At 39.1% G+C, this 25,821-nt stretch overlaps 3 protein-coding genes across 10 annotated transcripts; 1 reads left to right on the plus strand and 2 right to left on the minus strand.

Moving 5' to 3' along the window:
- Window positions 1-1,770: 1,770 nt before the first annotated feature.
- LOC309384472 (1-phosphatidylinositol phosphodiesterase-like) lies at window positions 1,771-7,411 on the minus strand. 4 transcript variants are annotated; one of them, XM_081938071.1, is made up of 3 exons: window positions 7,266-7,411; window positions 4,667-4,735; window positions 1,771-3,169 (listed from the first exon to the last, which is right to left on the minus strand). In XM_081938071.1, exon 3 carries the CDS (start codon window positions 3,167-3,169, stop codon window positions 2,306-2,308), a length of 864 nt encoding a protein of 287 aa, XP_081794197.1. In that variant the 5' UTR covers window positions 4,667-4,735; window positions 7,266-7,411; the 3' UTR covers window positions 1,771-2,305. The 4 variants fall into 4 exon arrangements, 3 of the variants coding, with proteins under 3 accessions (XP_081794197.1, XP_081794199.1, XP_081794198.1); XM_081938073.1 differs by lacking the exon at window positions 7,266-7,411 and adding an exon at window positions 7,140-7,225; XR_014174063.1 differs by lacking the exon at window positions 1,771-3,169 and adding an exon at window positions 3,757-3,942.
- Window positions 7,412-7,474: 63 nt separating this feature from the next.
- Window positions 7,475-16,392, plus strand: HTATIP2 (HIV-1 Tat interactive protein 2). Of its 5 annotated transcripts, none has more exons than XM_081938076.1 (6): window positions 7,825-7,887; window positions 9,403-9,577; window positions 11,127-11,234; window positions 12,145-12,282; window positions 14,334-14,395; window positions 15,894-16,391. In XM_081938076.1, the coding sequence occupies exons 2-6, from the start codon at window positions 9,404-9,406 to the stop codon at window positions 16,108-16,110; spliced, it is 699 nt and encodes a 232-aa protein (XP_081794202.1). In that variant the 5' UTR covers window positions 7,825-7,887; window position 9,403; the 3' UTR covers window positions 16,111-16,391. The 5 variants fall into 5 exon arrangements, with proteins under 5 accessions (XP_081794204.1, XP_081794202.1, XP_081794200.1 ...); XM_081938074.1 differs by lacking the exon at window positions 7,825-7,887 and adding an exon at window positions 7,919-8,022 and having other exon boundaries at window positions 15,894-16,392; XM_081938077.1 differs by lacking the exon at window positions 7,825-7,887 and adding an exon at window positions 7,949-8,060.
- Window positions 16,393-18,853: 2,461 nt separating this feature from the next.
- On the minus strand, window positions 18,854-25,165 carry LOC309395962 (olfactory receptor 5AR1-like; the record flags this gene model as incomplete). Its single annotated transcript, XM_081960673.1, has 3 exons — window positions 25,057-25,165; window positions 23,660-23,720; window positions 18,854-19,826 (listed from the first exon to the last, which is right to left on the minus strand). The coding sequence occupies exons 2-3, from the start codon at window positions 23,665-23,667 to the stop codon at window positions 18,854-18,856; spliced, it is 981 nt and encodes a 326-aa protein (XP_081816799.1). The 5' UTR covers window positions 23,668-23,720; window positions 25,057-25,165.
- Window positions 25,166-25,821: the final 656 nt, after the last annotated feature.

The following is a 25,821-nucleotide window of genomic DNA, read 5'->3' on the forward strand; positions in this document are numbered from 1 at the left end:
ACTAAAAGTGAAAATGGTTATTATCTCTAAATTGCATTAGAAATTGAAAGGAATTCTACACCTATTTTTATAAACTTGAATAAAGGAGATCTGATAGAGCCCTGATAGCTCAGTGCCTTTTGGCTGAAAAATATGATGGATTTTTTGTTTTCTTTCCTTACACCAACAGCCCTTCTCTTTCTTTCAACACCTTTCGGACACTCCACTATACTTATTCAATTCAAATTTTTATCATTGCCGTAGACCAGCAGAGAGAAAGTGAGATATAGTCAATAAAAAGCGCAAAGGATATATCAAGAACCTAAAAATATAAAAAGCTAGGAGATATAAAAGATGCATAAATTAAAAAGTAAAGGTGGATATAAAAAATAAGAATATGAAGTTATCTTAAAATTATTCTCCAAGGATATTCAAGGGTCTTTCTTGATACCTCTTACTGATGGGAAATTCAATCATGTTCAAGAAGAAACTCTGCTTTTTCTCCACAATCAAATCAAACATTTTTTTCTCCTGTCAGTTATCCAAAACCATTTTAGTTCAGCTAAGGCATTTGATCAGAAAATCTAGGATTAGGTTGCAATGGTATCTGAAATAAAATAATTCAAAACTGAAATCTTATCAGAATTTTATAGACATGAACAGAATATCTAGATCCTGGCACCAAATGCCCATCTTTAGGCCAAAAACCAGGGCCAGGAAGTATAATATTGAACTATATTAATCTATTTGTTCATTTATATCTTGCCTTTTTATTATGTTTACAAATACAAGCAGTGAATATATCCAACACATCTCCCACCTATTTTCCCAACAAGGTGAGGTGAGGTGAGTTGGGCTAAAAGAGAATGACTAGCTCAAAATCACCCAGTTACCTTTCATGGCTAAGGTGGGAATTGAACTCAGTCTCCCACAATCTAGCCTGGTGCCTTAACCACAACAGCTGTATTATATGCGTCATTACTCCTTCCTGCCATTTTTAAAGAGCAGGTAGCAGCTGTGGCCAAGAAATCCTTTACGTCAATTGTACATCAATTGTGCACATTTATTTTCCAAGCGAGTGACTAGTTATAGTCACTCACATCTTAGTCACCTCTGGTGGGACTACTACAATGTACTCTATCTGGAGCTGCCCTTGAAGACAGATGCACTGTTCCAAGCTGCAACAGTATGAGTAGTCAGTGTACCGATGTAATTTCTCTATTTTGTGAGCTGCGTTGTCTACCAGTACATTCTGTTTTGAGACAAGCAACTTATGCGGAGAAGGAATGAAATGAACAGCAAGTGAATAATCCAACAAATGTTTTGGCTTGGTGTTTTCCTATCTTTCCTAAAAACATAGATAGAGTTAAAATGCCTGAAAGGAAAAACACTGAAACTGGAGAAAGATTAGAAAATCAAATTCTTTTAGGAAATATTGAAAGTTGTGTATACATAACTTGAAAAAGGTGTTTCCCCTTCATGGCTGTTGTGTTGCACTGCTGCGACAGCGCAACACAGCCATTCGCCCACGAGGCTGTGCCCGGCTCTTTGGGAGCCCGCTCACAAGACAGCAGCCACCCGGCAACCCCCCTCTTTAGCTGGGCACAGCGCTGCTCACCAACCTAGTGGTATCCCGAAGGCGCCAAGCAACGCGATCACCTTTGCCTTCCCCCAGGTTCCCATGGCTTGGCACCTTCGGGATACTGCTAAGTTGGTGAGCGGCGCTCTGCATGGCCGGAGGTGGAGGGTTGTCCAGGGGGCTTATATGCGGGGGGGCTTATATTTTTGCCCACCAGAAAAATGTGGCATGGCTGTATTATGAGGACATGTCGAATTTTCAGGGAAACACGGTATTAAAAATCAAATAATGTAATAGCTGAAGCTCTATTATTGATAATGGAGCAAATGCATTCTTTGTTTTGTTTCAGAGAATTACAAGACACTTTTTACCAAGAAAAAAAGCCTTCCTAATGACCTGAGCTATTTGGAAATGAAATAGAATGCGTTGAAAATGATCGACTCCTTTATTTCAAGTTTTGATGGATACCCATCCATTAGGGATGCTACTGTGGTTATGTTGCAATGCCAACAGTGGCCAAGGTCACTCTTGAAGCTTCTTCCAAATCCATAATTCAGGATGAAACAGGATAATTCTTGAGCTTACAGATCAGGACAAAGAAGCCACATCCTCCATTAGAGGATGTGGCTTCCAAACAAGCTTGATTTTCAATGTCTGTTTGGAAAAAAATATAACTGTTACCAAGCTTCCGAAGTTAGTGTGCACATCATTCTAGAATTTTCCCCTTCCACCGTTTCGTCACAAATGTCAAACAGTTATATCGCCATGCTGTGTTCCAAAGTTACTTTCCACAATAGTTCGAATCAATCCTGTCCCAGGAAAATCCAGGATTACCACACCCCAACACAGAGCTGGTCCAGCCTGAGACTTGAGATACTGATAACAGCGTGGGTTGATGTCTCTGGCTAATTTCTCAGGATTTGTGAAGAGGCCATTACCAGAACAAAAGGTAAGGTGCAGGACAGTTGGGTCACCAGTGGTTGCCAAGTCGAGATGCTCCTTCACTTGTTCCCATTTGCACTCAGGGCAGAAAACATGCCACACATCACTGACACTCAATTCTTCATATGGAACACCTAGCACCTCTTTCTCAAGTTCCTCCAAAATAATGATCTTCCCCCGAGCTTGCCTTAAAGTGGGAATGGCCTCCTTTGTCCAAATTTTATTCTGGCCTTCTTCAGCTAAATAACGTTGGAAGCGAGAAGCGTAGTCTACATTGGGAATAAATGGGAGTTCTTCTTTAACCCGCATAAGTACCGTTTCCCCTGGGTGTTGGTTGAGGAAGCTTAAGGTTCCTGCCAGGATATCAGAAAAGTCTGCCTCCTGGAAAGTGTTGACATGGTAAATAAGGAAACGGCCATTTTCCAGCTTACAACGAATATCCAAGAAACGCACGCCAGCTGCTAGCTGAGCCTCGAGTGGCCAAGTCTGACAACGGATCTGTAGGCCTCCAAGCACGCTCATGGAGTCATGGGTGCCAGGGATGGAGATTTTGGAAAGAGAAAGGTGGTCAGGTAAGCCAGACATCCAGTCAGGGAGAGAAGAGGCAGGCCAGAAGGTATTGTCAAATGCCTCTGTTTGCTGCCTCTTTCCACATTCCATAGTGTCCATCTGAAAAGGAAAAAAAAATCATGATCTTCTGCAGAACAGAAAGCATCCTGCTACAATGTCAGCTAAGTTAGGTTAAGAAAGATTTCCAACTGAATGCACTTCTACTGGCAATTGGTCAGCATCTCTCAGCATACTTGAGGACAGTTGGCTGTTTAATCAGAGAATTCCCATTTCTCTCACTGAGCATCTTCAAATATAGATACTTGGATCAATGTACCAGCGCATGGGTTCAAAAAGCAACAGTATTCCCAACCCGGTGTCCTCCAGATTTGGAATTCTAACTTTGGAATCAACATTAATTTATTTTATTGATTTCTATAGCCGCCCATCCCAACAAGTGACTCTGGGAGGCACACAGCATAAAACATAAAAAAAGAGTATAAAATAAATGTAGGGATGCAACATGAGATGGGATGGGATGTATGGGATGTATAATATAGGATATAATATACGTTATGGAACTTACTCTCCCAAACATTGTTGGAGAAGATTGGTATATGCTATCTAATAAATATATCTAACAACATATATGACTTGAAAACAAACTTCAAAAAACCAACAATCCAGTTGGCTAAGGTACTTACTCCTATTCTTTTTTATTCTCCATTTGGAATTGAGAACCAATCATGCCTCTTTTTATGAAAGACTGTGAATTAATCTGCTATGCAAGAATCACAATATCCGTTGTTCAATACTGAAGGTATTTGAAGGTATGTAAGCAGGCATGAAGTGCACAGATAGTCGATATTAACAGGAGTGGCATAATGTTCCTCCTGTCAATTAATTCACAATGCTATAATTATCACCGGTCACGTAACACAATATGGGCAGGACAGGGGAAATGAAGTCTCAAGTTTTGGTTACAAAAGATCTAAATAAAATATTTTGAACATTTAAATATCAATGTTGAGAACACTAGAAACATAATGCTTTAGGACGATTTGATAATTTTTGAATTCTAGAAAAATAGTTTCTAACTTGCACAGAACCACCAAAATGCGATGCAGTCTCAGCAGTTGGCAACAATTTCACTGATCTTCCCTGGGCTCAAAATCCAAGCTGCATCGGGCTCGGATGAAAGACCACCAGGAAATTGCAGGGCTATATGTCAAATGGGGAAGTTTTTTAAAAATCCCAAAGGAAAGCAAAGGATTAAAATCCTGTAATATTGCCAAACACACTGCATTCTTGCATGCATTTATCCATCAGGAGTGGAAATTGATTTGAGACTATCTTACATATACATGTACATATCCACATATATCCCAACGACTAATGCATGCGTCATCCACACAAGCACCACCTAACTATGCAAAGTTCAAATTCAGTGCCACGACTTTCCATAGCGCAAGTGTTTTTTTAAATCTGGGTTTATTGCCCTTTTTCAAGTCTGCTCTATCTTATCTAATATTGCTGCAATCTCTGTTCAGCCAAGAAGTTTTCAGTGTTTTGAATTACCGGTAAATCCCAACTTCTATCTGAAGCCTACTAACCTACCTGGAAATCGCGCTCCTCTCTTATCTGTCTGTCTTCCAAAATTCAGAGGTGGATTTACTTGCTAGGACGCTATAAAATAATTAATCAACAAACCATCATTAAGTGGGTGTCAACTAGCACACTTGGGCTGGCATAACTGGTTCGTTTTTGACAGCTTATGCAAAACCTGTCAGAGCTTTATAATTATCTTGAAATATCAGGTCAACACCCTTTTATTTTAATTTTAGTGATTAACTTAAATCATTTCCAAGTGGGGTGGATTGTAAGCAGCCAGGAGATACTGCGGTTAGAATGCAATTCATTGTTTCAGAGATGGCATGTATTGGTAGTCCTCGACTTATGTCCACAATTGAGCCAAACATTTCTGTTGCTAAGTGAGACAGTTGTTAAGTGAATTTTGCCCCATTTTATGTCCTTTCTTGCCACAATTGTTAAGTGAATCTGGCTTCCCCATTGACTTTGCTTGTCAGAAAGATGCAAAAGGTGATTACATGATCCCAGGACTTGTAAATATGAACAAGCTGCCGAGCATCTAAAATTTGATCATGTGACTACTGGGGTGCAATGATCATAAGTGTGAAAAATTGTCAAGTAACTTTTTTCCATTTTTTACACTTACAATGTGATGTTATAACTTTGAAAGGTCACTAAGTGAATTGTTGTAAGTCGAGGACTATCAGTATACCATTTTAGTTGCTTTTGTGGTTCTGTCATGGAGATCCTGAGCACCAAAAGCTTGTGGAGGACAGAAGGGGGGAAACTGTAAAAGGTTGTCTTTAAAATTAAAGAGCAGCTATGCAAACAATGGGCTGACAGTTTCAACAACACAAATATGGAACAATCATTTAGATACAGGGCTACGTAACTTCCCAGATATTAGTGCATCACAGTACTTTCCAGCCTTTTCCCCCCAAATTCAATCTGAATGCGTAATATTTCTTATATAGGACTTGTTTCTCTAGAATTCATGGTAAATTTTTCACATATATACAGTAGCTATACCCATTTTTTTTATATTTACCAGAGGCCACACATTTTTGACCAAGATGATTACATTCCAACAGACCTAGACCATCATTTTTAATATGTTAATACTTGAAAGCATATAAAACACACTTTTTCTCCTTTGTTCACCAAGTTTTTTAAAAATTTTGAATGGTTATTCATCTCATTATTAAAAATATTTGATATTGATGATGATTGTTCTACATTTAATTTATGAAGAAGCACCAGCTGCTTGGACCTGTTTTTGATACTGTGTCTGTTCTTGGTCTTTATTCCCATTGGGCCGTTTATTTTGGCCCAATATTTGGTCTGCCTGTTCTTGATCTTTATTTCCCTGTTACCAATAAAGATTCAACCATTCTGTTAGCATCATGAAAAAAATATACAAAAGCTTTGCCTCCATTCACAAAGACCTTCAGACAAAATTGAGCTGTCTGTTTCTATCTAAACTTTTTGTCCTGAAGAACAGCTGTTAAAAATCTCATGTCTATATCTACACATACATATGATAAAATCTCAAAATTGTATCACCAAGTTTTAAGGCAGTTTCTCTTATTTTCAGTTAATCTTTATAGCCTTGAAATATGTGGCTTTTAACAGATTTATTCCTTGGCAATTTTCTCCTTTATGCTACCCAATAATTTATTCTATGGATATCTTCAATTTCCAGAGTTTTATCTATGTTGAGGTTAGGATATGTCTTGAGTAAATTTTTCAATTCTCCTTCTAGATCTCTTCCAATATCCTCAGGTTTATCTCTAGAGTTTAAATTATGTTTATGGATTTCAACTCATTCTAATTTGGCTTCCAATTAATTTTTGGCTGCTGAAGTGGCTCAACAGTTCCCAAGATCCTATCTGCAATTCTTTATTTTGATATGCTACCTGTCATCATTTGAGCCATGGTAGCACAGTGGTTAGAATGCAGTATTGCAGGCTGACTCTGCTCACTGCTCACTGTCAGGAGTTTGATCCTTGACTGGTTCAAGGTTGACTCAGTCTTTCAGCCTTCCGAGATCGGTAAAATGAGGACCCAGATTATTGGGGGCAATTTGTTGATTCTGTAAACTGCTTAAAGAGGGCTGGAAAATACTATGAAGCTTTATGTAAGTCTAAGTACTATTGCTATTTTACTGTATTTAATATGAGCCTTGACAGAGTGAAATGTTTCTAAATGTTGATATATTTGCTTAATTAATTTAGAGAGATGTTTGCAGTTTTCTTGTAACAAATTATTTGGTTGAACAACCAGAAGAATCAAACTGGACTATTTCCAATTTGGAAAGATTTATTATGTTTCATTTTACTTACCTTAGAAAAATAATAAAACTTAGAATTTCTATCCATTTAAAAGTAGATTAAAATGTTAAGAATAATAAATTAAAGAAATTCTTCCCAATTTCCAAATAATATAATGTATGAATGACCAAATAGTACAATATGAGAGGAAAATAGTATCTTTAACATACAAATTAAATTTCATTTTAATTCTCAGCATTTCATTTAATTTTGTTCTTTGTCCTGGAGTTCCATTTCATGGCTAGAAGAAAAAAAATCAAGAGTAAAAAAAATAATAAGATAAATTAACTGTGCACGTCTGATCACAGAAAATGTAATCACTTCAATTTAATTAATTTCAACTAATTTGTCTCCAAATTAAGAGTTCTTAACTGTACAACTGCATACACTACAACGTTCCCTTTGATTTTCTCAAGAAAAAAAAAACTAATAGCTAGTTAAAAAAAAACAATAATTGCTACATTGCAGTTATAGTAGCCATCCTTGCAGACAAAAAAACCCCCACAGTTCTATGTTTGATTAATTATTTTCAAAGAAAACTTCTAAGTTTATCTTATTAAATTCGTTGCGGCTCTCCTCTGTATGAGACTCTAGATGGCTTGCAAACGCCAGATAATCTCGGTCATAAACGAAACATTACAGAAGGGGAGGGGAAACTCATCGGTTACTCCCAGAAAATCCAAAAAGATCAATTATTTGGAAGAGGAGCGTAACGTCTTTTAGGTAAAGCGGCTCGGAGGAAGAGCCACCAGCAGCGACCTCGTCTCCTCCCTGGGGAAAAATAAAAGGAACCCCCCCCCCTCCCCAATTCACCACGGGGGAATCCCTTTTAAGCAAAGCGGCAGGACGACTCTGCGCATGCGTCTCCTTGCGGGAGTCCGCCTCTGCCAGAGCTTCTCTCCGAGGCTTTCTTCGCAGGTGAGCGATTGGGGCTTCCTCCGCTAGCGAAGCCCCCTCCCGTGGGTGGCCTGTCCAGACGCCTGAAATGCCACTGGCGAGCCTGGCGCGTAAACGAAGCGCCGTATTTCTGAGTGTAAAGAGGGTTGCAGCGGGGTTTGTTTTTTTTCTCTCTCTCTCTCTAATTAGGCTAGGTAGGAGGCTCTCCATAGCAGCCACGGAGGGTGGGTGGGTGGGAGTTGCTGGATGTTTTGCCTGAATTAAAATGGGAAGGGCAGCGAGGAAAAGTCAGGAAGGGTTCTTTGCTTGGTGCGAGAACGATGTTCCCCCTCGGGTCCCCTTTCTCGCGGGAGAAGCAACCGAGCTGTCAAAGAAGGACAGCGAGGCCTGTCTTCAGTGACTTTTATTAGCAGCGAAATCTTTTCTTAAAAGGAAAAGTAGCTCCTTTTTTTAATTGCAATCTGCCCTCCCTGTTGTAAATGACAGCCCGGAGCAATTTCTAGGGATGTTGTTGAACAACACCTCCCAGCAGCTGCAAGCCGGTAGGGAAGGATTCTGGGATATGTAGTTCAACAAGGTCTGGGAAACCTTGGTTCCTTGGGTCGCTCTTCGATTTAAAAAAAATGCGGAATACAATACTGTACACTTTCTAAGAAAAAAGAAAAGTGCCCATTTCTTCACTTATGGAAAGGTAAAATGTAGTAATTTTCTCCGAAATACAGAATGTTATAGCTATATACTGGTTTAGGCTGTTCTTATAATCTTACTATAACAGCTTACACGAATACAGGTAATCCTCTTCTTACAAACAATTCGTTTAGGCATTGAAAAAAAATGACATATGACCGTTTTTCACACTTACGACTTGCAGCATCCCCATGGTCATGTGATCAAAATTCAGATGCTTGGCAACTGGTTCATATTTATGACGGTTGCAGTGTCCCAGAGTCGTGTGATCAACTTTCGCAACCTTCTGAGTTCTGACAAGCAAAGTCAACAGGGAAGTCAGATTCACTTAACAATCGGGTTGCAATTATTCACTTAACGGTGACAAAAAAAGTTATAAAATGGGGCAAAACTCAACAAATGTCTCACTTAGCAACATAAATTTTGGGCTCAATTGTGGTCGTAGGTCGAGGATACAAGTATATAGCTATAATAATGCCTACTTCACTGACAGCATAATCTTATCCTTATTTTCAGGTCATAGACCTTGCATATGGCATGCCATGATCGTATGATGGGCTGGCAGTAATTGTAAAAGTTGTTTTGGTTTTTGGTGTACAGTATGGTTTTGCTTTGATTTGTTTTGGAGAAATTAAACACTACTTTGCTCCAACAATGCTATGTTTTCATTTTCATTATCAGTTTTCAAATAATTGATTTCTTGTGAAGTTGAAGCTGCAATCCTGTACGGTTTTATTTGGGAGAGGAGCTGTCACTGAACCTCTTGGGACTTAACATCTGCATTATGTAGAGAACTGAACTGTAAATGCCATTTAAAAAAAAAAGTCATTGCTGCTTCTTACCCAACAGTATGGCGGTTCCCAGTTCAGAAGAACAGAAGAAACAAAACTGTTTCATCTTGGGTGCTTCTGGAGAAACTGGGAAAGAATTGCTACTTGAAATCTTAAAGCAGCAAAAATTCTCTCGAGTGACCCTCATTGGCCGCCGAAAGCTAAATTTTGAAGGGACTCTTTACAATAATGTGGTATGAAACAAAACATTTTTTTAAAAAAATACGCTTTTGTCCCCTTTCTCATTCCCTTTAGAACTGGATAGATATTTAAACCTGGGTCTCTCAGGACCTAATTTGCATTCTAAATGCTAACCACATGGATTTTTGATATATATTATTATAGTGAACCTCAACCTAGTGCTCAGAAAAAAATACTGTAAATTTATACTGCCTGAAAATCTAGTCTTATCTCTCAATATTCCTTGGCAAAAATGTGGATGAAATATATTTATAATAATAAATTATATGTTACATATCTTATACACTTTACAAGTTTCTCAAAAACATAAGTAATTGAAAATATTAATGAATACGCTATCCAAAATATAAAACAGTCAAGCAATTTTAAATGCATACCAAATGAGTATTTGTTTACCAACACTTGCTTGACAACTATCTTCAAATGGTTAAAAAAAAATTAGAAATCTAATTTTGTGGGACATAATATAGTACATAAATAAAGTAAAGAATATAGTGCCATAAAGAAAACGGCCATATAAAAAAAGAACTGGAGGAATCAAATTGTCTTCTTCAGTCTTTTCCATCATACTAAGTTGCCTGTATTTCAAGAGACTGGAGTCTCTTTTATGTGGTGTAGCTCTTAAGTTAGCTTACTGGCACTTTTAACTGAAAGAAGGAGCATAGAAGTGTCCGAAATAAAAGTCTGAAGTAAAAATAAAAGAATCTAACTGATTTACATAACTGTTTAGATATAGATATATAGAATAACAGAGTTGGAAGGGACCTTGGAAGTCTTCTAATCCAACCCCTTGCTCAAGCAGGAAACCCTATACCATTTCAGAGAAATGGTTGTCTAATCTCTTCTTAAAAGCCTCCAGTGTTGGAGAACCTACAGCTACTGGAAGCAAGTCCTTCCACTGATCAATTGTTCTGTCAGGAAATTTCTTCTTAGTTCTAGGTTGAGTCTCTTCTTGGTTAGTTTCCATCCATTGCTTCTTGTCCTGCCCTCAGGTGCTTTGGAAACAGACAAGACAATATAACAAAATATGGTAAAGTTAAATTAAAAAGAACAAGTAGGTAATATATATATAATCAACACTGTAACACAATCTAACATAGTAATTTATTGCCAATATCCATTACTTATCTCAGATACATGAATCTATTCAATTCTTCAGTTCCTAAATGCTGTCCAGAATAACCATAACTTAACTAGCTTCTTAACATCAACAATGAAGGTGCTTTTCTTATTTCAGAGTATAGTTTATTCCACAAGAAGGGAGCCTAGCAGAAAACATTTGCTTCTATACTCCCTCTTACCACACCACATCTGGATGGAAACTTCAGCATTCCTTCTCTGACTTGTCCAAGTTGTGCATTTTAATATGTGCATTTTATTTATTGATTGATAATTTCTCAACATGATTTGAAATTTCATTGTTAGTCAGGAGATGGTCTGTCTTCATTTGTTTTGGGAAGCAGACACATACATTTCATTTTCTCCATTGAAGTCTCCCGTTCTTTCTTTCACATCTGATTTTTTTTGGGTGTCTGTTTCCAGGCCCAAGAAGTTGTTGACTTTGAAAAGCTAGATGAATCTGCTGCTGCCTTCCAAGGACATGACGTAGGATTTTGCTGCTTGGGGACAAGCAGAGCCAAAGCTGGAGCGGTGAGGAGGAAAAGGGGGCAATACCTGGGTCAGGGAGGAATTGAGAAAGGTGGAAGACTGAGAGGAAGTTAAGAAGTATAAAATACATCTTAGTGTGGAATTTGCTGGTAAGTTGGGTTTCATGGATTGTTTCAGTCTTTCCCAACTTGGCATTCTCCAACTATATTGGACTATAGTTCGAGTGACTCAGGGAATTGATTGTAATTGGACTTCAGTATACTTGGAAGAATCAAACTGGAAAAGGTAAGTTCCTTGGGATCTGTGATATAGGATATTGAACTGGGTGCTTGGCATTTTGAGGCAATGAGTTAGCCTGATGATGAACAGGTGTGAAGAGTTTAGAAGTTTGACTCTACTATGTTTCTTCCAAGGAGCTAGACATGTATATCAACTTAGCTTATCTTTTGCCCATGGTAACCCAATTTGCATGCAATCTTTCCAATATTTGATAGTTAACACAGAATTTTATCCAAGTCAACCGAGTTGTGCATTGTATTGGCCATTTACAAGTTTAATTTTTGGGGAGTTATCTTGCACCTCGGATGAACCAAAGGTTGCACTTAATTTGAGTGCATGACAAGGGTGGAAAAGAATTCAACACAGCAAAAAAAAACAAATTTGATCTCAGTTAATTTGCATTTACATTTACAATTTAATTAAGCATGATTATGTATTATGTTATTCTCAGATCAGCATGTATTTATTTTATTTTTCCTTCTTCCACATTAAAATTAATAGCAATTTTTGAGTTGCCTGATTGTCATAAACACGGTTTATGAAGTCTCAAGTTGGATAATTCTTGATATGTCATTTCTTGATACCTCAAATAAGCACTAACTTATTCCAGGTGATTGTAAAGGGGTGACTTTTTCAAATAAGTAAATGCTACTTTCTATACATATAAATACAGGATGGATTTGTGCGTGTTGACCGTGATTATGTTGAACATGCAGCAAAGCTAGCCAAAGCTGGTGGCTGCCACCACTTTATCCTAGAGTCAAGCAGAGGTGCAGATAGCTCCAGCAGATTCCTCTACCTGAAGATCAAGGTATGTCTGATAGGCTGCAAAATGAGATAAGCAATGGGTGAGAGAACTACCGGATTTCAGAGTTGGGTTCCTTGAAGCCAGGTTCTGTTTAATCTTGATATACAAAATGCCAAATCTTCCATTCTATTGCCATTTGGGATTAGACAGAGAAAGAGGCTTATTTAATGTATCCTCCAAGGAAGCCATGATTATATACTTGGTTCTTTACTCTTAATTTAAGCCAGTGCTTCTCAATTATTTTCTGTCATGCCCCCCCTAGGAAGAAGAAAACATTTCGCCCCCCCCCCCCCCCCGCGCGACTGTAAATAGTATAATTTGTCTATAAAATTGTTATAAGTACACCTCTGCATAACATAGCACACCGGTCTTTCCTCGTCTCCCACCGTAGTCACATGCTTTCTTTCCTCTTTCCCTCTTACTTGTCTATCCTTCCTTCCACCCTCCCTTCCTCCTTCCCTTCCTTCCTGCCTCCCTTCCAGTTCCCTCCTTCCTCTTTCCCCCTGACTGCCTGCCTTCTTTCCTCTTTCCCTATCCTCCTATCCTTCCTTTCTCCCTCCCTCCTTCCCTGCCTCCCTTCCAGTTCCATTCTTCCCTCCTTCCTTCTGCCTCCTTCCTGCCTGCTTGCCTTCTTTCCTCTTTCCCTCTTGCTTGTCTATCCTTCCTTCCACCCTCCCTTCCTCCTTCCCTTCCTTCCTGCCTCCCTTCCAGTTCCCTCCTTCCTCTTTCCCCCTGCCTGCCTGCCTTCTTTCCTCTTTCCCTATCCTCCTATCCTTCCTTTCTCCCTCCCTGCTTCCCTGCCTCCCTTCCAGTTCCATTCTTACCTCCTTCCTTCTGCCTCCTTCCTGCCTGCTTGCCTTCTTTCCTCTTTCCCTCTTGCTTGTCTATCCTTACTCCCTCCTCCCTTTCTTCCCTCCCTCCCTGCCAGCAGCTCCTCCAGCATCCCAGCTGGAAGCAGCAGCACAACAGTCGCCGTTACCAGGGGCGAAGGGGTGGCGGTGGCAAGATCGGGCGACCTCCGCCCCTTTGTCCCTTCCCCAACAGCGGCTGTTGCGCTTCCGCTTCCAGACGGAATGCTGGCGGTGGAGCTGCTGGCGGGGAGGCGAGCTACCTGCATAAAGACGCCGCCGAGGGCATGGCAGAATATATCCCGGCTTGAAGTGGCAGCGCTGGGGACTGCTCAGAGACTCATCAGAGCCGCGGGCTGGAGCTGTGCAAAAAGTCTGCTTGGGCTGGGGGGGGGAGGGAGGGAAGCCTGGGACAGCCATGCTTCCCTCCCTCCCACCCCCGCCCGAGCAGGCTTCTTGCACAGCTCCAGCCCGCGGCTCCAATGAAAATCCACAGTCCGAAGTGCTGCCACTTCCAGGCGGGATATATTATGCCTCGCCCACGCCGCCGTCGCCGCCGCCGTTGCACCCAGATGGAAAGGGAGCCTTCGCGCCCCCCTTTATGGAGCCTCGCGCCCCCCCAGGCGGGCGCGCCCCACTATTTGAGAACCGCTGATTTAAGCCAACTCCCTGTGAAATAGTTAGGCAGAGCTGGGAATTTGAATTTGGGTTTTCCCAAGCATAGTCTACCACTCTAATTCCATAAGAGGCAACTTGATGCCTTCTAGCTACATTCAGTGGCAAGTCCCAACAGCCCCAATAAATATTGCTTCAGCAGAGGAAGCAAGTTCCATTTACAGCAATGGTTCCAGAAGATACTGTTATTTATTACAACTGTTATTCCATGTTGTTCAAAGGAAAATGCTACACTATGACCTGCAGCGTAATGTAGGTGGCAATAAATTTTCACAAGAAAGACATTCCTTGGCTGAGGATCTATGGTTTGCCAAATTTTACCATTACAGAGCCTTGCAAGTTAGTTTTTGTCTGCAGCTTATAATTCTAAGAGTGGAAACTAATAGTGCTTAAGAAGGTATATCTCCTCCGTCATATGAGGATCTTCATTAATCCTTCCTTCTGCCTTATTTTGATGTGCGTACTTTGTATTTCTATGTACAAGACAGAGATCTCGTTCAATGGAGGTTGTTTTTTTCCTTCTTTTTTTAGGGTGAAGTAGAAAACAGGATTAAGGCACTTGGATTTGACCGATTCTCCATATTTAGACCAGCGTAAGTATATTGCATGTGTTAATCATGAATCTGATGGAAGGACAAACTGTTAGTTCAGGAGCATGTAGAAGGATGACCATTCCACCACATAGGAAGTTGTATTAGTTGTGAGTGTTGCTGATTAGTTAAGATTTGAAGTTTCTCATTGTAACAGAATTAGTTAATTAATTCAACTGCTTGTTTAGTTGTTGCTGAAAAACTTCACAGTCCTCTTGTGGGCTGTTAAAGTCAAGCGTACACCAAATAAGCAACGTGGAGGTAGAAAGGTTTCATTTAATGTGTCCGATTTCAAAATGTTGCTTTGATGGAAGTACAAGTATGTTTCCATTCACACATGGCTAGGAAAATTGGTCAAAGCTAATATCAGCGATGAGAACCTAATCCACAGACATCATTTATGTAGAGTCAGATTCAAGAGCTAATTTTGTTTGTAATTGGGGATGCAGTCCAAGCCACAGTGCTGTGAAGCAGATTAACATGCAAATGAATAAGTAAATGAGTGGTTACCCTATTTTGTTTTTTATCGATGTGCAGAAATTTATCCCCTGGCCCTTCCAAGGCAAACCCAAAATTCACATCCACATTACACTGAAGGTCACAGATAACAATTTTCCTTCACCTGTAGCTGTTCAACATATTATTTGAACTACGCAGACTAATAGAAGGAATTATCAACAGCCTCTCCCAGATCCATTGCTTTCTAAACTGAACTGAATATGCACCTATCATGGTGTAGCTGTCTTTTTCCAGCTTGAATAGATATCTGTGCCCTACTGAAACACAATCTATATAAACATGGTTTCTCTGTAGTTGGTTAGCTTTGACACCCCAAGCAACAGATGTTGTCTTGTCAAGAGGTTTCATTTCTTCACCATCGCTCTGCTCTTGAATGCACCTCATTTCCCTACCTTGAAGAAAAAGAAGTAAAATCAACCAATGAACTGCTGAGTGCACACAGGATTTTTGTTTCTGTTTGCCAGTAGGGTACAGATTTAAGAGTGTTTCACGATAAAGCAGTGCATAACTCTTTTTAACAAACTTCTTAGAGCTTTATTGAAATGTGCTTTTTCCCTCTAATATATAACCAAGGAGTTACATTGGAATATTTCCATTCATACAAAAGAGCCAATACATTGCTCTGGGACAAAAATCAATTCATCTAGAAGCACCAGCTTGAGCATTAGTATGGTACCGTATAACGTTACACTTGTAATCAAACTTTTCAGTATATTCTATTGACAGGCAGGCAAATTTTACTGAGTGTTGTATCAATAACCAAACAATAATTCATTATAATGATGGCTTTAATGTACTAAAACCCACTATTCCTATCTCATCCTCCTGTGGCTTATTTTGCATTTATCTTACTTCGCACGTCTTTGTTGCAAATAAGAAAAGATTACCTTCTTGTTGCTGCTATGTTGAGAGCAATAAAATCCAGGTATCATACTGTATAACTGAGGAAAAAATAAGATCTTTTTCTGCCTCTCTGCCCTAGGGTGCTGCTATGTGATCGCCAGGAATCTCGGCCTGGTGAATGGGTGGCCAGGAAAGCCCTAGGAGTGGTAGCCCATTTCTTTCCCACATATATGTCTGTTCCTACCACGACAGTGGCCCGAGCAATGGCCAATCTTGCAGTGATGCCAGCAAAAGACGGGGAGAAAGTAGAGGTGCTGGAAAACGCAGCCATTCATGCTCTGGGTCAGTCAAAGTAATCAACGGAGAAGAAGGGATGTTTTTTGGATAGCTTTATAATGAAGGGGTTTCACTGATTCCCCAAAGCCCAGCTTTAATCATATATTTTTATACTTCGGAGGGTCTTTGAATAATCAATACCTATGAATTGCATTTGATATGATGGTTGCATCAAAAGCATGCGATCCAGAAATAACTATTTAAAAAGCCTTAATGTCATTGGTGCTGTTTCAGAAGCTTTAAACGTGTATCCTGCCTCTTAATAAAATTAATTGCCAATGGAATTGTGTGGGGGCTCTTGATTAAATGCTAACACCCTAAAAGTGAAACTTAAAAATGCACTGTGGAATGAATGAAGATATAAATGTTATTATCATCAAAATCTGGGAATATCAAGCAGAAAGCAAAAATATTTACACAGTAGCTACGGTATATAGAGGCTCCCTGTAACAAAATTCACTAGTTTTATAGGAATGTTAGGAAGAACTTCCATTAATCTCATTTCAGGCCTTATATGCTGCTGCAGAGACTGGCTGATTTGTTGCCTAGGTGCCTAAGTCTAATACATCAACCCCTCATTTAGTGACTGAGTTCTGGTCCAGGCCATTAAGCAAAATGGTCATTAAGTAAACGCATGACTTAGCTTGAGAGAAGAAAGAAAGAGATGCTACAAAGTCCACTCCTTACTGCCATCTAAAAATTCTCATACTGTAATACCAATGTTGCTCTCACTCTGATAGGCTTTGTTGTCAGGTGCACAAAAATTGCAAATGAGTTGCCTTGTGGCGAGATGGATGGTAAATACATTTAATAAATACATGTAAAAAAATAGTGGGAACATTATTTTTATTACCATTGTATTTGTGAATGATCACTAACCAAGACATGCTAAACATAGAATGGAGTAGTAAAAAAAAATCAAATAATCTTGTTTTGTAGATCAAGGGAAAGATTGATTTTAAAAGGTTTTAGGTCCCAAAGGTGCTTTTTCAAGAGGCAACTGGACTTTCTGGATTTTTTTTTAACACATTTTGCTTCTCACCCAAAAAGCTTTTTGGATAAGAAGCAAAATGTCTTCAAAGAAAACTCAGAAAGTCCAGTTGCCTCTTGAAAAAGCACCTTTGGGACAACCATGACCTGGACTGAAAATCTCCATAGACAAAAGGTTTTAAGCTTCACATCCCTATAATACCTGCAATAAGCAAGACATGGCTAGTTGTTTCAGTTATACCAGATCTGCCCAGACAAGTTCACTCCTCCCAGGGAATCCTTTTAAGCTGGTACCTCCAGAAAAATAGAAGTCAAACTAGATTAGATAAATTGCATTTCACAATTCTTTTCACAGCGCAGATCGTTTCTGCTTTCTTGCCCAATCCTTAACCACATCACCACCACTCCTTCTTTGACTATATAAATTATTTCAAAACTTCTGAATGCAGGCTGTCTGATTTGCATGCTCTCCTGTTAGTTCCGTGCTATATTCCTATCACAATCTGCATGGAACAAGTATAAAAATGACCAATACATCATGGATCAGGTAGAGATTTGGATTTATTAAGATTATTAAAGAAACCTTTCATCAATGCTGGTGATTTAAGGTTTTATTCTATAGATTGGCTAGAAAGATAAGCCTTCATTACTTGGAAAAAGCAGGACCCTGTAGCCTCATTTCCCTCCATTCATTTGAAAGAATCCTATCAACCAACCATGACAGCATTTCAAGTTCAAAAAAAGGGATTTCAGCTCAGCACAGAGGTGAAAGAGAAATTGAGAAGGCTCTGCTCTAAAGGACATAGGGAATAGCCTTAAAGGACAGAAAGAAGAGCCACTAACAAGTCAATGGTCAAATAAGAGGGGCTTGAGCCCAGACCAAGAAAATAACTTGAGAAAATGTCTCAGACAAGCCCCTCCCTGGTTCATACAAAAAATAAAAGTGAGGGAGGAAAAAGCACACTGTATTCAGACGTGCAAGTTTTTGTTACTATAGCTGTTAAATTGAAAGTATATGCAACTCGTTTCTTAGTTTGGACTATATTGTTGGACACACTGGCTGAAATAAATGAGAGCATGAAATGGAGCTGAAAGTGTTTCCACTGAGCTTAATTTGAATAGAGTTCAAAGCCTGCCAGCTCAAAGAAAACCTAAGATTGGCTTTGATGCCTTCCTGGAAAGGAGTGGTGATAGTAAGTCCTAGTAGGAGGAACCCTCAGGGCTAAATTCCTCTAGAGCCCTGTAAAACCCAAGCTTCAGCAAACTTTCAGAAATAAGAAATCTAATTCTTAGCCCCTTGCATATGGACTATAGGGACCCTGAATAAACAAAGATAAAGGGGAGAAGCAATAACTGGTGCCTAGGAGTAGAGCCTTCTCTGTGATGGGCCCAACCCTCTGGAATGACCTCCCCCCTGATATCAGAACCACCACCGACTTCCGCTCCTTCCGACAAAAACTGAAGACTCACCTGTTCCATTTAGCCGGCCTGGCCCATTCATAGTTTATTCTACCTCCTGGCAGATATTTTAATTGGGTATTTTTAGGGTTATTTAAATATTGTTTTAACTGCTTTGCTTGTTGTACAGTTTCTCATTGCCTCCTCTTTATGTTTGTATCTATGTTTGTATTTTCTATCTATTGATGTGTTTTATCTGACTGTACACCGCCCCGAGTCCCTTTGGGGAGAGGGGGCGGTATAAAAGTCTAAATAAAAGTAAAGTAAAAGTAAAGTAAACTTATAGCTGATGTTCAACCATTTCCAACTTCCAAGCTACCTCATGGCCAGGATTTTCCTGCTGAACAGATGCTTCATGGCCTCTTTCACATCTTTGTTCCTCAGGCTGTAGATGACTGGATTCAGAAGAGGAATCACCAGGGTATAAAACAGAGAGACCACCTTGTCTTGATCTTGTGATCCATCCTTGTTCCTTGGTTGGGCATACATGAAGATGGCAGTGCCATAGAAGAGGCTCAGAGCTGTCAGGTGGGAAGAGCAAGTGGAGAGGGCCTTTTGGCGTCCTTGAGTAGAGTGGCTCCAGAGGACATTCCACAAGACCCGGAGATAAGAAACAGAGATGGTGGTGATGGTTACTATGGCAATAACAGTTGTGGAAACAAAAAGGATTACTTCAGAAAGCTGAGTGTCAGAGCAAGAGAGCTTCAGGACAGCAGGGATATCACAGAAGAAGTGGTTGATATGGTTTGGCCCACAATAGGACAACCGGAAAGCTCCACTCGTCTGGACGATGGAACCCACTAAACCACAACTGTAAGCCCCCAGCACAAGGCAAACACAATTCTTGTGGGTCATGAGTAAGGTATAGGTCAAAGGGTGGCAAATGGCCAGGAAACGATCATAGGCCATGGCAGCCAGGAGAAAACATTCTGTTGTCACCAGAGTAGTAAAACAAAACATCTGAACTGCACAAGATGGAAGGGAAATATAAGCCTTGCCCTGTTGTAGCTGAGCCTCCAGGGCCTTGGGTGCAATGACTGAGGAATAGCAAAGATCCAAGAGAGAGAGGTTGCTGAGGAAGAAGTACATTGGAGTGTGCAGACGCCGTTCAGTTCTGATCAAGGTCACCATCCACCCATTGCCCAGTACTGTCAGCACATACAGGAGAAGGAAAATGCTGGAGAACAGAGGATTCAATTCAGGTCTCTCTGTAAAGCCCAGGAGGATGAAAGTGGTCACAGTGCTTCTGTTTTCACACTCTGGGGAACTGTGGCTGGCTCTGTGAGATCTTAAGACAAAACCATAGACATGGTACGTCACAATAAATAGGCATAAGGTTAAAAGTAACTGCAAAACTTAAAATACCAGTAAAGATACTTCCATAAAAGAAGGCGGAAGTAAAGCAGAAGCATTGGTTGATTAGATTATGTAAGTATTAAATTGCCCATTGACCAGAGGTGGTATTGAGCAGGTTCTGACCAGTTCTGGAGAACTGGTAACGGAAATTTTGAGTAGTTTGGAGAACTGGTAAATACCACCTCTGACTGGCCCCGCCCCCATCTATTCTCTGCCTCCCGAGTCCCAGCTGATTGGGAGGAAATGGGGAATTTGCAGTATCCTTCCCCTGCCACGCCTATCAAGCCACGCCCAGAAAGCCACACCATGCCCAGAAAGCCACGCCCACAGAACCGGTAGTTAAAAATTTTGAATCCCACCACTGCCATAGACATATACACATATACACAGAGATGCATACACACAAGCCAGAAAATTTGAAGTAAGTGAACAAGACACTATCAGTCTACAGACAAAGTTATCTGTCTACAACAGAGAGTCCCGACCCCCAAGCTGTGGACTGGAACCAGGCATTCTGTGGCATTCTGGGTTTTGCAAGCAGCCCCTTAGGCTGCATTACAGAGCAATGCAAGGCCAGCCCCAGCTCAGCAGTACAAAACAAATACTTAATAAAGATATAAATCTGCATATTAGAATGGCATATCAATTTGAAGGTTTAAATCTGTACTAAAATAAGTAAAATCTTAAAGTGACAGTAAACAAGTGTAATAAAGATTATTCAAACTGTAAGCTATAGACTGTGATTTTATAAAATACAGTAATGTCTGCCTAGTCAAGAAAATGGGGGGGGGGGGTTATCAGATGGTAATATAATTAAACATTTTAATTTATGTGAGGAAAACCACAAACATGGGTTATAATACAACTGTTTATAAGATTTTAATTCAAAACTGGTTTCCAAATTTACATTCTATATCAGATTTGTTTTTCAGATAGGAAATTACTATTGACATGCCTCTATAATTTAATGAATTATTCTTCTGCAGAAAGGATTGTTCCAATAAGAAGCATAAAGAATCCTAGCAGTTGTTACCATGTAAAATTTTAGTTTTGTATTCTCTGTAGAAATATTAGTATTAATAATATTTAACTAAAAAAAATTACAAGCTGAGAGAAGATATGCGCCTTTAAAATTTGTTTCATTCTCTGACCAATCATTTTTCAAAATCACTGGGTTTCACAACACTACCAACTGATATGAAAAAGTGATTCAACATGATTGTTACATTTCCAAATTGTGTAATGAATTGCCTATTTTCATAATCAACACTGGAGTAATAGATAGAACATCTTATACCAATTTCCTCTGTATGCAGTATTGTAATGGGCAGAAGGAATGACCTTGAGGGACAAGAAGAAAAGTCACTGCTAACAACCGATAAAAGAAACTTTTTGATAAAAGTCCAGAGAAGAATTATAACCTAACAAAACATCTCAGACTAGATCCTCCCTGCCTCTCATGAAGACAAAGGGAGGGGGGGAGCACATTTCAGACTTGCAAGATTCTGTTATTATAACCTTATAATAAAAATAATATTACCCTGCATGATTTTGGTTTCCGGTCAATATGAATGGCTCATAAATACTGCCTGCAAATTTGACAGTTTTCTTCCCTTGATACTCCCATTGTTGCCATCAATTATTCTATTTAAACTACTGTATGCATCATCCACTTAAAATCATTTAGTCTTTCTGATGTTCTTCACCAGCAACTCATCCATTTTAGTGTAAAATGTAAGTCTACAAACTTTGGCATTAACAGGGGTCTCCAAACGTCGGTCCGTGGTCCATCACCGCTCTGCAGCATGGCAGAAACTGGGCCCTGCAAATAAGCAAAGCCCCATCTATCGAATGCGGGCAGCATACAAAACCATACCTGCTCCAGTCTGCGGAAAAAACTCTCTCCACGAAACCGGTCCCTGGTGCCCAAAAGATTGGGGGGCCATTACTTTAAAACATAATGCTTGTCATTCTATTCTAAGCAGTTCTTGCATCATTTTCCATTGTAAACAATTTGCTAAATTTGCCACTGTAACTCTGGAGAGGCTTTGGAGCTCCCAGCATCAGTTCCATCCTGCTCCAAGTTAAACTCCAGATCTGTGGCTGCTTTTACAGACTGTCTCTAGTACCCAGAAGGAAAAAGTATACTAAGCCAAGCTTGCATCTTAAGTTTAATAATATTTTCTAAATGATGTTCTTGAGTAATAAATACACTCAATAATATATAAGTAAATGTTCAACCCCATCCAATCACCCCAACTCTACCATGAATTAAGGGATTCTGGGGTCATAAAAAAGGGAAGTTACTGTATTATAAATATGCCAAATTAATGATGCATTTAGGTGGAGGGAAAACCCCTAAAAGCTGTTTATCACATTTGAATTATTTGTATATGTAACTAAAGATCGGCTTATTTATTTATAAAATATTTTTGCCACCCATCTCACACCCAACTACTCTGTGCAGCTTACAACACAAATAGTATACTGAGAAGGGCTAGGAAATTAATAGATTTCATTTTAAGCTGGTATTTTGTAATCTACACATGTTTTATATGAAAGGCTGCCAAGGGGTAAATAGATGACAAGGGTAATCCAGCAATGCACAAACTCAGAAGCTTTCGCCCATGCTGAATCCTCTGTTTTTGCCTGCCCCATTAGACCAAATGAACAGGTAGAAGCATGGCAGGAAGCCTTGCTATGTCAAGTTGGAAAGAGGTTTGATTATTTTAGGAAATGTACTACATGCAGGATTTGCTAACTTTTAGTAGACATGATCAGTATTTTAAGATAGCAGAAAGGAAAGCAGCTCCAGAACCTACGTTCCTGCTCCCTGCTTTCATGCCTGTTTCACTTTGATTTCAGCTGCTCTCCAACTTTGGCACCATATTTTGAGCTGGCTTCAGAGCTCAGTCATTCCTTCTTTCCATTCCTTCTGTTGGGAGATTTTGTGGAATGTTTTCCCAAATCCAGTTATCACCCTTTTCTACCTCCTGATTTCATCCCAGTGAAAGGTAAAAATGAAAGAACCAGGGATGATTTGGGTAAAATGTACAACGTACTGAATAAATCCATATAGTTATTTTTCTACTCTACTGATTTCTTGAAACTCTATTAATCATAGTTTTTAGAATTTGTTTTAAATGATTGGCAATAGTGTCCCACACAAACCCACAGAGTAGGGAGATGATCTGTGGTGGATCTTTTCAGATCAGCGGCCCTACAAGATTTGACCAACTTATAAGGTGAAGGGTGGGTTTAATTCAATAAATTTATGCTGAACAGAAATATATTTCTGGATCTGATTCCAATAAGAAGAAAAATTAACTATTCCAGATTCAGAATTGATATGATTTCTCCTCTATTTGGGGGATCACATTCAAAATTTAATGAGGTTTTAGTTCTATCAGGTTGAAACCTGCTCAATTTTTGATATGTTTCTAGCATATCTTGTTTTCACTTTTAATAAATAAAATCAATAGTAAGGTTGGAGCTTTTCAGTCATAGTAAAGGAGAAATCTTTTTACAGAAAATCTGACTGGGTTCTGTGTCCTCTCAGAGACTATAGGATTACATTCTAAATTGGCTTTTGTTTGATTGATTTAAAATCTATTTCTTGTTATGAATATCAAGACTGGCTTTCAAAAGCAAACTGGAAAGATTTAACATTTTAAAAATCATTTTAAAATTTTAATAAAGCGTAACACAAAACAAAAGTAACATTCCAACTAAGCTCTGTAAAATAAAGTTGTTTTACTGACTCACCTGTCCATGATTTCTCTTCGAACATTTATCAGCAAGCTGCAAAAGAAGAATCATCAGATCACTGTTGGCAAGGAACAAAAGATAGGTGGGAGGATGTCAACATTTGAGAAGATAATGATGCTAATTTGGGAAAGATAGAATGTTTCACCAGCCAGCACTGGCATATTGGAAGCTTTCATATATATTAATGAGGGTTTAAAAAACAGTGTGCACATTCTTGAGTTTCCATTAAGGATGCTTTGTTTTATTTCCATGAACTATTCTTCAAATATTTTACCTCAGAATAAGATTTTTTAAATGTTGGGTCCTGAAATCACTCAGCAGTAAAAAGTGTCCAGATTAAATAACTCTGAAAGACCTCCTTAATCATAGCATTGGAGTTAGAGAGGAGTAAAAATGCTCAGGATATACTTTCTCTCATTTCTAGTCATAAATCATTTCAGTTGAATGTGGTAAAAGATGTAGGTGGACAATGGCTGGAGGATGCAGGCTCTGTGGGAAAAGATGCCTTTTATTTTAGAAGTGAAAGAAATAGATATTATTTTCAGTCCTTTAAGTTTTTGACAGTACCTTCTGGTATCAAGTCTAATGCAATTAGTAGCTGTACAATTTACTCATTCATTTGTTTGTTCATTCATTCATTCACTCAATTTCTATAACTACCCATCTCCATCAAATGATTCTGGGCAACTTGCAATTCAAACAATATATTACAATTAAAATACTAAAAACATTGTAAAACAATAAAAAGAATGAAAAACAATAAAACATCCAAACTAACTTAATAATGCATTAAGCTAGATAATATTTCAATCATCTGCTTGCTGGGGTTAGTTGCATAGTGTAAAAATTAGACCATCCACATATAAAGACCTGGAATAAGGCAATCCTTGCTTCACCTACAGTTGGTTTTCAGGCAATATTTATAAAATCATGAACTGGAAGATCGCTATGTACTGCTCAGTCCAGGAATCCAAATTAAAACATCTCAGATGGATGGCTGTTTAATTTCTTCTTGAATACATCCAATAAAGATGGCTTACCATCTCTCTAATTGGTCATGGCTAATTGCTTCTGCTGTTGATTTGTTCTTAATGTTAGGAAGTTTTTCAAGTGGAATTTCCTTTTCTATTATAAAAACAAGTATTCCATGTCTGGTACTCTGGAATGATATGTGAATAGCAATAGTCTTCTGTATGACATTTCTTCAGGTACATAAAGACTGCTCTCTTACTGTTCTTCTACTCCATGTTAATATTCCCACATATATAAGAAAAAGTATGAAAGAGAGTTTAATATAATAATGTGACTATGGCAATGATGAAAGAATATTTAAGAAAGACCACAGTGTCAACATACACTGGCTCTTAAAGCAACGCCCTCCTTGGGAGACTTACCTTCAATACAATAAACTACCAATGGGGCAACAAATCAACCACAAATGCATTTAAGACAGCTTAGTTCTGGACCTTGATTTCTCTGGTCATTTGCAAGAGCTATGTCAGATGTACACATCTGTCATGTATAACCTGGCCTGAAAATTCCATTAATTGTGATGCACCTGTGAGCTTTTATTTATGACCTCACAGGAACTGGGGGAGGGGTAACGTGCCTGAAAACTCCATTAACTGTGATGCGTCTATGAGTATTCATTTGTGATCTCATAGGAATGGGGAGGGGGGAGGAAGGACCAAAATAACATTCCAGGAAAAGTACCAGCTTTGGTTAATTTATTATTTAAGACCAACAGCAAATGACAACAATTACATCAAATTCATTCACATATAGGGAAAAGAGGGCAAATTCCACTTCAGTCTGGCAAGATTGATGTCAGGCCCCAAATCAAGAACAATACATAGCAGTTCTTTAAAAGTTCTTTATGTATAGACAAAATCTTGCATGACTGAGCACTTTACTATCTGCATCTACAAAACACCTTATGAACTATTAGGGAGGGACTGTCTTCACCCTCTTTCTTTCACATATAAGATCTTGGCTGAGATGCCTCTTACTCCTCTGGAATGCATCTCCTCCCTCCCGTGGACTCAACTCCTCCTACATACTGGTTGTTGCAGTAAAACCTTTGAAGATGACTCCTGTTTTTTTCTTATAGGGTTGTTGGGTCTTTTGGTCTGCTTTAGATGTTTTGAAGGGCTTTAGTG

Source organism: Natrix helvetica (genome assembly GCF_964273705.1).
Source record: "Natrix helvetica genome assembly, chromosome: 1".
NCBI classification, from domain to species: Eukaryota; Metazoa; Chordata; class Lepidosauria; order Squamata; family Natricidae; genus Natrix; species Natrix helvetica.